This window comes from Ylistrum balloti, unplaced genomic scaffold, assembly GCF_031769215.1.
Source record: "Ylistrum balloti isolate Yb309-2 unplaced genomic scaffold, AGI_CSIRO_Ybal_v1 Utg370310, whole genome shotgun sequence".
Classification (NCBI taxonomy): Eukaryota; Metazoa; Mollusca; class Bivalvia; order Pectinida; family Pectinidae; genus Ylistrum; species Ylistrum balloti.
In genome coordinates, this window is record NW_026782230.1 from 74,516 (window position 1) to 91,034 (window position 16,519).

Here is a 16,519-nt window from a genome sequence, read left to right on the forward strand (position 1 = left end):
TATATTTCTCCACAAGGTACCATTGTTAAAAAAATCTCAGCTGACTTATATCAAATTCTTACACATCTTTTACATCTAGTTGTCAACAGTATAACATACCTGGCGCACAGTTACACCTATAGTTACGATTACTTGTGGATTGTGAGCGTTCTACATCTTCACAGCTACCTCCATTGAGACAAGGACTGACAGAACAGCCATATGTACCTGTAATTGTAGATAAAAATTGACTGAGAGAACAGCCATATATACCTGTAGATAAATATAGACTGAAATTTTATTTACATATACACATGTAAACATCCATGAAACAAGGGACAGGGGAGGGATCTTGATGTACACCATTGTTTAATATTTATTTGTTCTTTAAAAGTTAGATTTTTTTCTGTTTTTTTCTTTCTTTTTTTTGTTTTTTGTCTTAATTATAATATATGAAATTGAATGTTTTTTTCAGTATCCAATCCAAAATGGTCATCTGTCATTTCATTTTGTTTTCCTGATCAATCCCAAAAACAGCACATATCTAAATGTTCACATCATTTATATAATTATAATTTTTCAGGCATGATTTTCATGTTTTTGTGTGTGGAATGACACACTACATAATGAGGCTTATTTGTTGACTGAGTAATTTTACACTTTCATAATTTTGAAGGGTATTGACTTTCAAATGAATTTATCTTTCTAAAATGCTGGTCATAAGGTACTTTTCAGCTCACTGTAGGTTTACCGCAAGTAAATCTTAAAAATGGCAAAACAGTCACAATCAGACCCAAGGCAAAACTTTATGATTTATAATTTTCATTTTCCTTAGGTAGAACATAGAGGGAAACCTGATAATTGAGGCTGCTAAAATTCAGGGGAGATAACCCACTGAGGCAGTCATGATAATGGTGACAATGTATAAAGATTGCTATGATTCAGGGGAGATAACTTACTGAGATTGTTTTCACAATTGGTGCCATTGAATAGGTGAGGACACTGACAGGTATAGGACTGAAAACCATCCACACAGGTTCCCCCATTCTTACAGGGCACAGAAGAGCATTGGTTCCCATCCTCCCCAACTGAAAAATAAACAAGTAAAAACATGATAAATAGAAAGCAGAATTTCATCATCATTCCTATCTGCAACACATTATCACTGTATATAATTTAATATATATTTCATTTCGAGAGGAGAGGAGATAAAGATGAGAGATTCAAGAGGAGAAGAGATAAAGATGAGAGATTTCAAGAGGAGAGGAGATAAAGATGAGAGATTTCGAGAGGAGAGGAGACAAAGATGAGAGATTTCAAGGGGAGAGGAGATAAAGATGAGAGATTTCAAGAGGAGAGGAGATAAAGTTGAGAGATTTCAAGAGAGGAGATAAAGATGAGAGATTTCAAGAGAGGAGATAAAGATGAGAGATTTCAAGAGGAGAGGAGATAAAGATGAGAGATTTCAAGAGAGGAGATAAAGATGAGAGATTTCAAGAGGAGAGGAGATAAAGATTAGAGAGGAATTGTTCATGAAAATTAAATCATTAGCTTTAAGAGAGAATGGAATTTATACACATGTACCACGGTCAGTTCTACCTTATGGTAAAGATGGCAACTAATGCATTTAATCTGATTGAAATTCAATTAAAATATTCAAAGGCCAAAACATTCACACACTCTGGCAATGTTAATCTAATAAAAAGTGTAATAGGTTGTAAAATATCTGTGTCACTGGTTGTGAAATATCTGTGTCACTGGTTGTGGAATATCTGTGTCACTGGTTGTGGAATATCTGTGTCACTGGTTGTGAAATATCTGTGTCACTGGTTGTGAAATATCTATGTTTTTAGAATGTAAGAAACCTATATGTAACATTGGCTGAGGAAAACCTGTGACTTTATCAATAGAGAGCCTACTATTAAAGGAGATGTTATAGTTCTTAAATCAAAGAAAATTTATCAAACATCATTTTCTCTCATAGTAACCATCACATGCTTCCTATGCTTAAGCATCTATACACAGGTCTGGTGATTGCAAATCTGCTTATTGTTTTACGAGTAATTTTACAGTCGTGTTCACTCAGATGTGACCATCTGCTGTCCTCTAAGAATGTTTACGATGATGAATACGAGGACATTACTAACTATCCATGAGTACAGGAACACCAGATACACATCTAACTAAAAACACTTTCTCCATACTAGACATTTTTCCTGCAGAAACCTCTACTAAAGTAATTTTTCTATGAAATAAATTCATGGATATTATAATAAGTATATATATATGTCTGAAGCACTTTTAACACATAAAGATCAGCATTTTACAACATGAGAGTTTGAACCAAATATTTCCGTCAGACCAGCATTATTCTAAATGGGGGTCTGAACCCAAATAAATAAAATTCTTTCACACCATCTATACATACAGCTGTATTATCTGTATGTACAATTACCTACCACCATCTATACATACAGGTGTAATATCTGTATGTACAATTATCAACCACCATCTATACATACAGGTGCAATATCTGTATGTACAATTACCTACCACCATCTATAAATACAGCTGTAGTATCTGTATGTACAATTACCTACCACCATCTATAAATACAGCTGTAGTATCTGTATGTACAATTACCTACCACCATCTATAAATACAGCTGTAGTATCTGTATGTACAATTACCTACCACCATCTATAAATACAGCTGTAGTATCTGTATGTACAATTACCTACCACCATCTATAAATACAGCTGTAGTATCTGTATGTACAATTACCTACCACCATCTATAAATACAGCTGTAGTATCTGTATGTACAATTACCTACCACCATCTATAAATACAGCTGTAGTATCTGTATGTACAATTACCTACCACCATCTATACATACAGCTGTATTATCTGTATGTACAATTACCTACCACCATCTATACATACAGGTGCAATATCTGTATGTACAATTACCTACCACCATCTATACATACAGCTGTAATATCTGTATGTACAATTACCTACCACCATCTATACATACAGGTGCAATATCTGTATGTACAATTACCTACCACCATCTATACATACAGCTGTATTATCTGTATGTACAATTATCAACCACCATCTATACATACAGATGTAATATCTGTATGTACAATTACCAACCACCATCTATACATACAGATGTAATATCTGTATGTACAATTACCTACCACCATCTATACATACAGCTGTATTATCTGTATGTACAATTACCAACCACCATCTATACACACATCTCAATCACACCATCTACCTGATAGAGACGTAGAATTGATTCTATCTTACTACATCCATCTTATAAGACCTGCGGCCTGTGTTGACACAAACTCAGTCATCGTTTATGGTACGAACCATTATCAATAATGAATGTTTTTCATTTAAACTAAGTTAGATTATTGCTATATATATCTTGATGGGTTCACAGCTGGGAGTTTGATTGGAAAGTTAAGTCATATGGGGGGTATTACAACATTTGATACCTGAACAGTCATATTGATTCATTTCATATGGTCGGGCAGTGCAATGGGAACTCGCTTGTCTTTCACCAAGCCATCTGGGGTTCGATTATCCTGGCCAATAAGCATTATTAGTATGATAGACCCCTCACACGCTTACATCCGGGCCAACAAGCGTGATTAGTATAAGTTAAAATAGCTTACTTTGCAATCGGTGTAAAATAAATGAAGTTTAAATTTCATTTTCCTTTCATACAAAATTTGGTCATGCCGTAACATCGAAACTTGTACCGATCAAAGACTACATATTTGATTTAGGCGTCCAACAGCCATACATCTGTACAAAAAGAGGTGTGTAAGCATCTGCATTATATGGACTTTTGCATTGTAGGAATGATTTGTTGTAAAAATAACAACAATTACATATGTGTTTATAAGCTCTTAGACATGTAGACAAACTGGGTGTGGCTAGTTTATCTGTCTGTCTTGCCAGACCTACTGACACAAAAAATTGACATGGGTTATAATTAATATCACATCTCAATTCCTGACCAGATAACTTGTGTTTGCGTGTTAAAACTTATGAATATTCATATGTGAAGATTTACATGCACGCTTGCAGGGTTACGCCAAAAACCTAAAAGGTTGTAAATAGGCTGGAATTTGACGCCCTGTTAGCTCAACACTAAAGATGATAAAAATTGATTAGTCGAGGCGTGTTCTACATATAATAGTAAATTATGATTCTCTTTAGCTCAAATTTTATCAGTACCTTAATATTCTCCACACTGAATGATACTGGTCTTCTGCAATGTTAGGTTCAGACTCATTGGTGAATAATAATGCTCTGCTGGAATGTTAGTTCAGACCGGATGGTGAAAAATGATATATATATATTTAGGTGGGAATGTATAGTTCGGTGCTATATATAGGTCTGTATGTATAGCCTGGTGCTATATATAGGTCTGTATGTATAGCCTGGTGCTATATATATGTATAGCCTGGTGCTATATATATAGGTCTGTATGTATAGCCTGGTGCTATATATAGGTCTGTATGTATAGCCTGGTGCTATATATAGGTCTGTATGTATAGTCTGGTGCTATATATAGGTCTGTATGTATAGTCTGGTGCTATATATAGGTCTGTATGTATAGTCTGGTGCTATATATAGGTCTGTGTGTATAGTCTAGTGCTATATATAGGTCTGTATGTATAGTCTGGTACTATATATAGGTCTGTATGTATAGTCTGGTGCTATATATACCTAGGTCTGTGTGTATAGTCTAGTGCTATATATAGGTCTGTATGTATAGTCTGGTGCTATATATAGGTCTGTATGTATAGCCTGGTGCTATATATAGGTCTGTATGTATAGTCTGGTGCTATATATAGGTCTGTATGTATAGCCTGGTGCTATATATAGGTCTGTATGTATAGTCTGGTGCTATATATAGGTTTGTATATATTATTTGGTACTATATATAGGTCTGTATGTACTGTTTGGTGCTCTATATAGGTCTGTATATATAGCCTGGTGTTATAAATAGGTCTGCTTATATAGTCTGGTGCTATATATAGGTATGTATGTATAGTCTGGTGCTATATATACCTTATATAGTCTGGTGCTATATATAGGTCTGTATGTAGTCTGGTGCTATATATAGGTCTGTATGTATAGTCTGGTGCTATATATAGGTCTGTATGTAGTCTGGTGCTATATATAGATCTGTATGTACAGTTTGGTGCTCTATATAGGTCTGTATATAAAGTATGATGCTATATATAGGTCTGTATGTATAGTATAATACTATATATAGGTCTGTATGTATAGTCTGGTGCTATATATAGGTCTGTATGTATAGCCTGGTGCTATATATAGGTCTGTATGTATAGTATAATACTATATATAGGTCTGTATGTATAGTCTGGTGCTATATATAGGTCTGTATGTATAGCCTGGTACTATATATAGGTCTGTATGTATAGTCTGATGCAATAAAAACCTTTGAGTCTATTTGTGTCACAGTACTGTACTGTAGTTTATATAACCTGTTTATACATCCCCACCAATAGAAGTGCTCACCTTCTGGTATCCCTTCAAGGTGAAATGTTGGCAAAGGTCATACATATGTGAAACATTGCTCATCTCTCTTACTATCTTGTCATCTCTCCCTACTTTATAGAGGATACTTAATGGGTTTTTTTTCTTGAATACTTTATATATTTCAAAATTAAAACTGGCTACCAATAGTTTGAGTACAAGGCACAAATATACACATAGTATCTGGTATGACCATAATATTATGCGAAAACTAGGGACAAGGATAGGTGGGAAGCTCAAATGATGTCCAACACCTAACATGACAATTGGTTAGTCCATGAAAATTATGTGTGTCACTATTACCTATAACGAAAATTTACAAATTTCTCATTTACACATTTTACATATTTAGCCCAACGGTAAATGTAAATTTCTTTAATTGTGTATATGGATGGTTAACTTAAATTATGAAGTAGAATGAAAACCATCCTACTTTGTTTTTTTTTTAATTTGCAGCAAATTCTAAAACACAGGTGAAATATCCTTGAAAACCAGAAAAAACACTGTAAAAGAATAGTGGAACACTTTGTTTTTTGTATGAATTTTGTGAGAATTAACATACACATTGTTGGTATGTTTGCTGTGTTTACATTGCCATGCATGAGAAAAGCCAGGTTATTGTGAATTGGTGTCTCCCCAGAGTCATCAGTTTTTTTTTTACCACATTGAACATCATACAAGAGGTCCATCATATACTATCCAGATCAATTTTGGTAAAGCATCTCACCCAAAGACACAATCATAATAATACATACACAGTATGGTATTTTTTTTATCACTTGAGAAACACAAACCATCCTTGGTACCCATGATATTATATCTAGATCTGGGTTTTTTTTAAACATTTAAAAACTTATATTTTGGATATCATCAAAATTGCTCTATTTAAATAATCCATCATTAATTATATTGTACCAATGTATTTGGCAGGATAACAAAAAATACAGTCAATTAGCTAATATCCCCGTAAATTAAGACATCATATACCTGTCCCTCTGATTCTAATTACCACTCCATCTCCTATATGTCACATTCCTTATAAATAATCTCAAGCATTTTTCAGGGCATCCTTGCGGTAAACTGTCCCTCAAGCTCCACTAAACAAAAACTCCCTAATTTACCTGAACTTCAAATAATTCTCACAGATCTGATTTGATTCAGGAATAATACACGCTACTGATACAAGGCATTAAACGTAAGTTATACACAATGGATTTAACTACAATATACACGTAGAACAAATGTCAATACACAATGTTGACAAATCATCTGTGTCTGTCCTCGTCTTTACAAGTCATTTTCCCAATGACGATCCAAAACAGAGCTCAGATCGGTTATAACTTACGGATGCAGGAGACAATACCTTATAATTATATTTTCACCTTTTTTTCCGTGTTGACGTCCACAGACTTACAGACATTACACAGGATTGGTTCTATAAAACTAAATAACAATATAATGAATCATCTCGGTGGAATTTTTTTTATGAAGTAATATATGTATATAAGTATATCTTACTGTTTATTAATGCATGACAACTCATAGGTGTGTTGTATACTAAACTTTTTATATCATGTCTATAATTTTATTTTTTATCGCAAGTTAACATTTTGAATATTTTATACAACATCAATCAATAAAACATGAACCCCAATGTCTTTCATACAAGGATCTGGGTCTATTTACCCGGAAACTGTTATGACATCAGGTTACGACTAGTGTCCAATCAGCAGCTGAGGAGGGAGATATTGGTGGAGGGAAGGATGAGAGTGGGGAAGGAGAAGGGTGGACATGCATGGAGCTGGATACGATATGTTTCAGACTATATAGTGGCAGAGAGAGGGAGTGGGACTTGAGAGGAATGGGAATGTAAAGGAGTGGAGAGTGAAGGGGATGGGGAGTGAAGGGGGTGGGGAGTGAATTGGGTGGGGTATGGGGAGTGAAGGGGGTGGGGAGTGAATGGGAATGGGGAGTGAATGGGGTGGGGAGTGAAGAGGATGGGGAGTGAAGAGGGTGGTGAGTGTATGGGGTGGGGATTAAATGGGGATGGGGAGTGAATGGGGTGGGGAGTGAAGGGGATGGGCAGTGAATGGGGTGGGAATTGAATGGGGTGGGGAGTGAAGAGGATGGGGAGTGAATGGGATGGGGAGTGAAGGGGTTGAGGAGTGAATGGGGTGGGTAGTGAATGGGGATGGGTAGTGGATGGGGTGGGGAGTGAAGGGGATGGGGAGTGAAGGGGGTGGAGAGTGAAGGGGGTGGGGTATGGGGAGTGAATGGGGTGGGGATTGAAGGGGATGGGGAGTGAATGGGGTGGTGAGTAAATGGGGTGGTGAGTGAATGGGGTGGTGAGTGAAGGGGGGTGGTGAGTGAAGGGGTTGGGGAGTGAAGAGGATGGGAAAGTGAAGGGGCTGGGGAGTGAAAGGGGTAGTGAGTGAATGGGGTGGTGAGTGAAGAGGGTGGGGAAGCGAAGGGGGTGGTGAAGTAGTGGGGGGAGGGGCTTGGGAAGGGATGGAGAAGTGAAGGAAATGTGGCAGTAATGGGGAGTGGGGGTTGGGAGGGGGGGGTAGGTGGATGAAAGGGAATGGTGGAATGAAGGGGGTAATTGGGAGGTAAAGGGGGAGAGGAAATGAAGGCGTGGAAGACTAATAGGATAGGAGGTGGATTTAATGTTATAAAATATAAAAAAAGTAATTATATTATTTGGGGATGGGGAATATAAAATTAATGTTTTTCACATAGGGAGTGGGGATCATATGTAAATTTATTGGGTAGGGACAGGTAATTGTATCAAACAGTTGTAATCTAAAGAAACAACCATGATAATATCAAGGTGGTATATGGGTGTTTGGGGTCGTGGGGGTTCAGAGGGTATAATGAGTAGCTATTTATAGCTGTCCCCACCCCTAAATAATATCATTTACCGTTTACCCTTCCCTATACCCTATGGTTCCCTTACCTGTATAGCATTAATAAATCCATATCCATCATGAAATACTAACCTTGCCCAAGGGATGATCCAATGGGTATGATGAGAATGAAAACCACTAGTTTTAACATTGGAAACACCTGGTTGATCTGCTGCTTATAAAAACTCCTCGGAATAATGATTTTCCTTCAAAACAATATCGCGAATATCCACAATATCACAATTTTTTCACTACATAAATCTAACACCATGATATTTGTCACAGTCCAAGAATGTTTGTAAGGTGATCAGTTTCTGGGGATACGCCAACATGCAAAGACTCCTTAAGAACTTCATTACATAAGGATAGAGCAGTACAGTAGAAACGTCAGCACATGTTGTTCGTTTATATAATTGATTTGATATACACACCTTAGACATACAGGTAAATACCATACACAACCTATAATTCAACCGTTAGTTTGTGGCATTTTAGTGTCCGTATTTTTTACAATTAGTCCCGTCACTTTAGGTCGTCACATCTCTACCTGTTATTTTCATACTAGTCCTTACAGGAAGTAGTTTAATGCCTGTAATTTTGTACAGGTAAGGGTTCTGATTCAGTCACGCCTTCAGTTTTAAATCCATACAGAAAATCACTAGTGCAAACCAAACACCTGCATAACACTGCTAAAGACAAAATCCATGTTGAATCAATGACCAGACTAGCCAGGTGAGAGTCCAGGTACACTCACTTTTCGTTGACTCATCTTTTGGATATTTTGAAACTAAGAGTCATACCAAAAAAGAAAAAAAAGGTTTGTCTCTTCAATTTTATAAAATCTACCTTACTACACAGGAGAGCTACAATCCTTTTCAAATTTTAAATTCCCAGGTAGTGAGACAAGATCTCGACTCCCTTTGAGCTGTCGTTAGAAATTTCTCCTATAGAATCTCACTTGTCTCTCCTCAGTTGAAATAGGTAATGTCTTAGGCAAATATGCAGCAAACCAAACAGGTACTGTAAAACTGTTGTTATAACAAAGGTCTGTTTCTGTCACAGGTAAATATGGGTAATTAATTATTCACACGTACTACACATGTGTACAGAGCAGCTGTAGTACTGTCAACATCCACTCTAGCTCACACAATAGCCTGTACTGGTGCAGTGGTCTGTTATAGCCTGCACTGTCCACTCACAAATGAAACAGGTTCTGGATCAAATTACTCCAACTTGACCTCAACTACAGGTAGTACTACTACAATGGTATCCAGACGCTATAGACCCACACATGATTAAGTTCAATTTCACAGTTCAGAGAACACCCCAGTATCTATAGTGGATACCTCACTACACAAAACCCTGACCTTTAATATTCAAACTTTCTAAAGCAGGTTGCACGCATTGTAAATCCCATGCACATTCACATAGTTGTAAGGATCCCATACAAAGTGTCCCAAATTCCTTCTTACACCTCAGATCTAAAGCAGGTTTGTCTACCTATACACAATGATTACAAATGCATTGCTGGTGCAGGTAGTTCCCAAGTGCAACTTCTATTTTGTTCCAGGTAAGTAATGTAACACATCCAGGCAATAAACCAGGAACCTACAGCTCCACAATTAATCCAAACATTCCAAGCACAGCGTTGTTAATTGGGATTTGTAATGTCAATAAGGAACATGGCTTTCAATCTGAGGCTTCTCTGGTGTAACATTAGGCAATCAGCACTAACACTGCCATACATGGGTATGTGACCAGTTATGGAGGTGACAGAAATTCACTTTCACTTGCGGTGCTCCCCCAGGAGGCTCTCCTAATGTTCTTTAAGATGAAATGCAACACCTTGTATGACTGGAATGTTTTAAGATAAAAATGCTTGGTGGCCTCTACCCTGAGACAGACCAGCTGACCTCTAATGAGCTTGCTTTGTAAACACTAGGGTCCAGTGAGGTACAAAGACCCTTCCTGTCAGGTAATTAATCCCTTCAGATAACAGGTACAGCTGATTAGCTGTTTTGTGGACCACAATAAGGTGATAACTGACCCACAATAGCTACATGTTACTATCTAACATTACATGAGGCTACAGACCTACAACAACACCACATGTCCATCTTCTATACTGCATGTCAAACAATGCTTTTTTTACTGGTATGTATATAAATATCTGTCTTTAGGGCTATCTATTGTCTATCCATAATAATGAAATAAGTGCCCTTTGGGGCCGTAAAAGGTGACCATATCTAAAGCTGGACTGTATTTGTTTAATAAAAGTACATAAATATTAAAATGAACATATTTTTATTTTTTCAAGTTTTGATAAATATAATAACTGGTCTTGGATATTTTTTTCTAAAAATTATTCAAATAAGACCACAAAGATTATTATTGCATACAACTTCTGATTACCCCATTTGGAGCCTCAAAATAGCTGAGGTGCCCCTGGGGCAGTGTAGTTACCTGAGAACAGGTAGGTGGAATGATTCATGACACTGACAGCTCTATATCTTACATGCAGAGGTGCCATGCCTACTTGTCAGGGACAGGTAACCAATGGTGTTAGATAATTAATTTGTAACTTAGTTACCAGCATCAGCTATAGGGACCAATCTTTCTTTTCCAGGTAGCTCCGGCTGATGCCTCGGTGTAAAACTTGTGAACAAATGCGAGTATGCAAAATCATCTACACCATTTTTATGGTATAGCTTCATGTGAAATTAATCTTCTTTTTGCACGAGGAATTAATTAATTAACCTTCATGTTTTTAAACAGAAAAATGTGTCCTTTTTTACTTGGAAATTAATTGATAGACTCTCATGTTTGTTTCATCGGATATTTACCTTTTTATTGAACAGCAAACCTATCAGTCTTATAAAATATCTTACTTGAAGACTCTCTAAATATTGATTTTAGATGATATCCACCCTGAAGACCCCTAAATATTTAAGCTAATATACCATCAAAGACAACCATAATATTAATTTTAAATATTGACCAACAGAAATCAATATTGGGAATATGTTCAAAGAGTGTGTCATCAGCTGATCAATCAACAAGCATAACTAACATCTGTCACAGCTGGTCTGTAACTGTGATGATGGATTATTTTTCAAATTGATGTCTTTAAAACTTTAAGTTGTAAATTTTTGTTCAATATTTTAGAAAAGAATATGAAGTGCACTTTATAAGTAATTGCACTATATAATTGAGCTGAATATGAAACTCTTGTTTTGTGTAAGCAAAAAATCTTCATACTTATTTGTCATTAAATGGTTACAAAGAATTCCTTGATGAGCAAAAATATCTCAGTATATCAATAAAATCCTACTGAGTATTTAACAACCAAGGGCAATAACTCTTTAAAAACAGCCAAATCAAAATGTTGCATGCTAGAAAATACATAAAGTCTACAATGTTTCAAATAGTCTTCCCATAAAAAAGTATAAAATAGTTGTAATTTTCTGGACAACAGCAAATAAAATGACTCTAGATATATATATATAGAATCTGAACCTAATTTCACAAAGAGCACGTGGGTCTGTACCTAACTCCATCTTAGAGCACAAGGGTCTGTACCTAATTCCACTAAGAGCACGAGGGTCTGTACCTTACCCCACTGAGAGCACAAGGGTCTTTACCTAATTCCACTAAATGCATGATGGTCTCTACCTTATTCCACTGAAAAGTATAAGGGTCTGTACCTGATTCCACTGGTGGGTCTGTACTTATATTAACTGAGAGCATGAGGGTCTGTACCTAATTCCACTGGTGGGTCTGTACTTCTATTGACTGAGAGCATGAGGGTCTGTACCTAATTCCACTGGTGGGTCTGTACTTCTATTGACTGAGAGCATGAGGGTCTGTACCTAATTCCACTGGTGGGTCTGTACTTCTATTGACTGAGAGCATGAGGGTCTGTACCTAATTCCACTGTTGGGTATGTACTTATTTCCACTGAGAGCAAGAGGGTCTGTACCTAATTCCACTGAGATACACAATGATAAAGCATTCTGCTTCAAGATAGACAAGCAGATAGATGCTTTTTTTTTCTCTATCCTACAGCAATGAAAAACAGTATCATCATGCATGTCTGACATCGCAATTATTTTTTTGTATTCTTAAAGAGACAGGTGACTAACAAACATGAAACAAACATTTGTTTCCCCTTGTTTTAAGTAATCTCCCAGTCAGATTATACATTATGGAGGCAGGCACAGCCACACTTCAAGTGACATTTGAACAGAGGGGTGACATTTGATTGAAATATGAACAGGTATTTGCAAATGGAGTCTCATATTATTTACAATCATTTTTACATTAGTGTTCATTTATGGAATCAAAGATTCTTGCAAATTGATTAAAAGGTCTAAAGACTTTGTCTAGAATGACCAAAAATCCTGAAAGTGGACAATCATATAGACTCTGAGTATTGTCAATTCTCTCAATATCCCCTCATCAACTTGTTTCTTTACACTAACCAGAGTAATCACCTATCTGATCAAGTGGATTTTCAAATAACCCACATCTCTTTTAGATCCTGACATTTTTCTTTGGAACACCCCAGAGTTACTGTTTAATGCTATTGAAAGAAACTCGAGACAGTAGTCTCCCTCAATCAGACTCTTGCTTGTACACAAAAATCCACTGTGATCAAGCATTTGATTGATATAAGACATTGCAAAATGAGGGGGCAATGCAACTTTTTCAGTTTAGATATATTTATATCAATGACTTGTTTTTAGTTTGGTTCAATTTTCAGATAATCCGACATTTCCAGTTGTAATTTAAGAAAGCCTGCTGAAGACCAGGGCACCTAGCAAAAGTCCGATATGTTCAAAAGCGTGTAAAACTATTTCAGAAATCAGAACTTCTGTGGCTAATATGACTATAGACCTAGTCTGTAAACGTCCTTATTATATACAAACAGAAATATATCAAGTTGGGCATCAATATGTAGTTTATAGAATTGTAACAACACCATGAATTAGTTCTTGTGAGAAAATGGCAGTCCGTACCGTTAACAGATCATAACATACTTTACATAATCATGAATATAAAGTCACATTGTCATGTATGTTTAAATTTTTCATGCTTGATATTTTGATATGAGAAAAAAGTCATTACAGCACACGACCCTTGTCTTATAATAATAATAAACTTCATTTATTTTACAAAAGTTGCGAAGCAAGTTTTTCCAACTTATATTAATCACTCTTGTTGGCTTGGATGTGTGAGAGAGGTCTTAGTGTGGGAGGAAACCAGAGTACTTTTTTTGGGTCTTAGTATGGGAGGAAACCGGAGTACTCAGGGAAAACCCACGTGGTCCGGCAGGTGACCCCATACCTTTTCACATCCATTCCAGAAATACCTTGTCTTAGCCCCTTAACCCTTGTTTTAGCTTGTCATAACCAGATATTTCACTGTAAAAGTTTAAGGCTGCACCGAGATGTCCATTCTGTTGATGTGGTAGAAAGTAAGGTGATTGTTAGTGGTTGGCTCATCAACACTTCACCATTAGTGTTATCAACAGTATCAGGAGTTGTCTTACTCCATACCAATATCAAGGGGTTTCACTACCGGTAGAAACTTATACACTGATAAAGTTGTAATCTTTTCATCCGCTGCCCCGCGGTCAAACTGTTACACTATCACTTAAGAATCTCTTAGTTTTTTTTATATTTACAAACGCCAAAAGTATAAAAAGCTTAATATTCACCTTAGGAATTATATAAAAAAAAAATTATCTGCAGTTATCGTCTATTATGCAAGAAACACACCTTTTTCCAAACAAAATGTGCTGACTATTTAGCACTGATGTTTGATGCTGCTTTGCTATCAATAAAGATATACATGGCTACCACCTCTTGACCAATGTCCACTGGCTAACCAATATAGACAGGTGAAGTGACCGAATAACTCTGTGGTAGAGGAGATGGTAATTATCAAGTCCACAGAACCATTATACAAAGTAAATGTCTCACCCTGGGGTCATTAATCACCTACTTGGTCAAGTGACACAATGATACCTCTGTAAGCTAGTCCTCAATAGTACATAGACACATCTATCTCACCGTATCACTCCTGTTACACACGGGCCATTTCTATGTGTAAAGGGTTGTTGAGTCTACATCTCTGTTATCTACGTCAATGTAAACGAAATCACTCCTGTACATCACAATAATAAATATAAACTTTATTTATTTTACAACAATTGCAAAACAAGGTATCAGCTTATAATAATTGGACTGTTTTGGATGAAAGTTCACAGGAAGGTGTGGGAGGAAGGTTGTTAGTGTGTGGGGAGTGGGGGGAAAGCGGGGGGAGGGAGGGGGGGGTTATACTGTGGAAGGAACCACAGTACACATCCCATGGGCTGGGAGTGACCCCACAACTGGCCAACATGGCCTGCCTGAGTCTGGGGCTGGCCACCCTGTCTGAAAGACAAGGATGGACTACCACTCCCACCAGGTGCACTCCAAGACATGTACAGCCTGTAACTGCTGGGACACTGTTGGTACCCAGAACCATCTGCAGGCTGGCCTGGGCAGCCCAGAGTTGAATGCCCGCAACAAACATGGTCGGCTGGTAACCCCAAACCTTTGAACATATCTTCATGGAATCAAACTTCAAAAAACCTCCTGCATACATCATAATAACCTTCATCAATAAAATCTGCAGTGCAATAATCTACATCACTATAATCTACATCACTATAATCTACATTACTTTTACTTGTATCACTATAATCTACATCACTGTTACCTGTATCACTATAATCTACATCACTATTACTTGTATCACTATAATCTACATCACTGTTACTTGTATCACTATAATCTACATCACTATAATCTACATCACTATAATCTACATCACTGTTACCTGTATCACTATAATCTACATTACTGTTACTTGTATCACTATAATCTACATCACTTGTTACTTGTATCACTATAATCTACATCACTGTTACTTGTATCACTATAATCTACATCATTGTAACTTGCATCACTATAATCTACATCACTGTTACTTGTATCACTATAATCTTCATCACTGTTACTTGTATCACTATAATCTACATCACTATAATCTACATCACTATAATCTACATCACTGTTACCTGTATCACTATAATCTACATCACTGTTACTTGTATCACTATAATCTACATCACTGTTACTTGTATCACTATAATCTACATCACTGTTACTTGTATCACTATAATCTACATTACTGTTACTTGTATCACTATAATCTACATCATTGTAACTTGCATCACTATAATCTACATCACTGTTACTTGTATCACTATAATCTACATCACTGTTACTTGTATCACTATAATCTACATCACTATAATCTACATCACTGTTACTTGTATCACTATAATCTACATCGCTGTTACTTGTATCACTATAATCTACATCACTATAATCTACATCACTGTTACTTGTATCACTATAATCTACATCACTATAATCTACATCACTGTTACTTGTATCACTATAATCTACATCACTGTTACTTGTATCACTATAATCTACATCACTGTTACTTGTATCACTATAATCTACATCACTGTTACTTGTATCACTATAATCTACATCACTATAATCTACATCACTGTTACTTGTATCACTATAATCTACATCACTGTTACTTGTATCACTATAATCTACATCACTGTTACTTGTATCACTATAATCTACATCACTATAATCTACATCACTGTTACTTGTATCACTATAATCTACATCACTGTTATTTGTATCACTATAATCTACATCACTATAATCTATATTACTATAATCTACATCACTGTTACTTGTATCACTATAATCTACATCACTGTTACTTATATCACTATAATCTACATCACTGTTACTTGTATCACTATAATCTACATCACTGTTACTTGTATCACTATAATCTACATCACTATAATCTACATTACTGTTACTTGTATCACTATAATCTACATCACTATAATCTACGTCACTGTTACTTGTATCACTATAATCTACATCA

General features: G+C 36.2%; 1 protein-coding gene across 1 annotated transcript in view; it reads right to left on the reverse strand.

Moving 5' to 3' along the window:
• LOC132553202 (protein crumbs-like) overlaps window positions 1-16,519 on the reverse strand; it is an 80,174-nt gene that overhangs the window by 35,823 nt on the left and 27,832 nt on the right. Inside the window, exons 3-4 of the mRNA XM_060217430.1 lie at window positions 939-1,067; window positions 100-207 (exon numbers count right to left, since the gene is read on the reverse strand). Of these exons, the coding sequence (XP_060073413.1) occupies window positions 100-207; window positions 939-1,067 (237 nt within the window). The remainder of the gene's footprint in view (window positions 1-99; window positions 208-938; window positions 1,068-16,519) is intronic.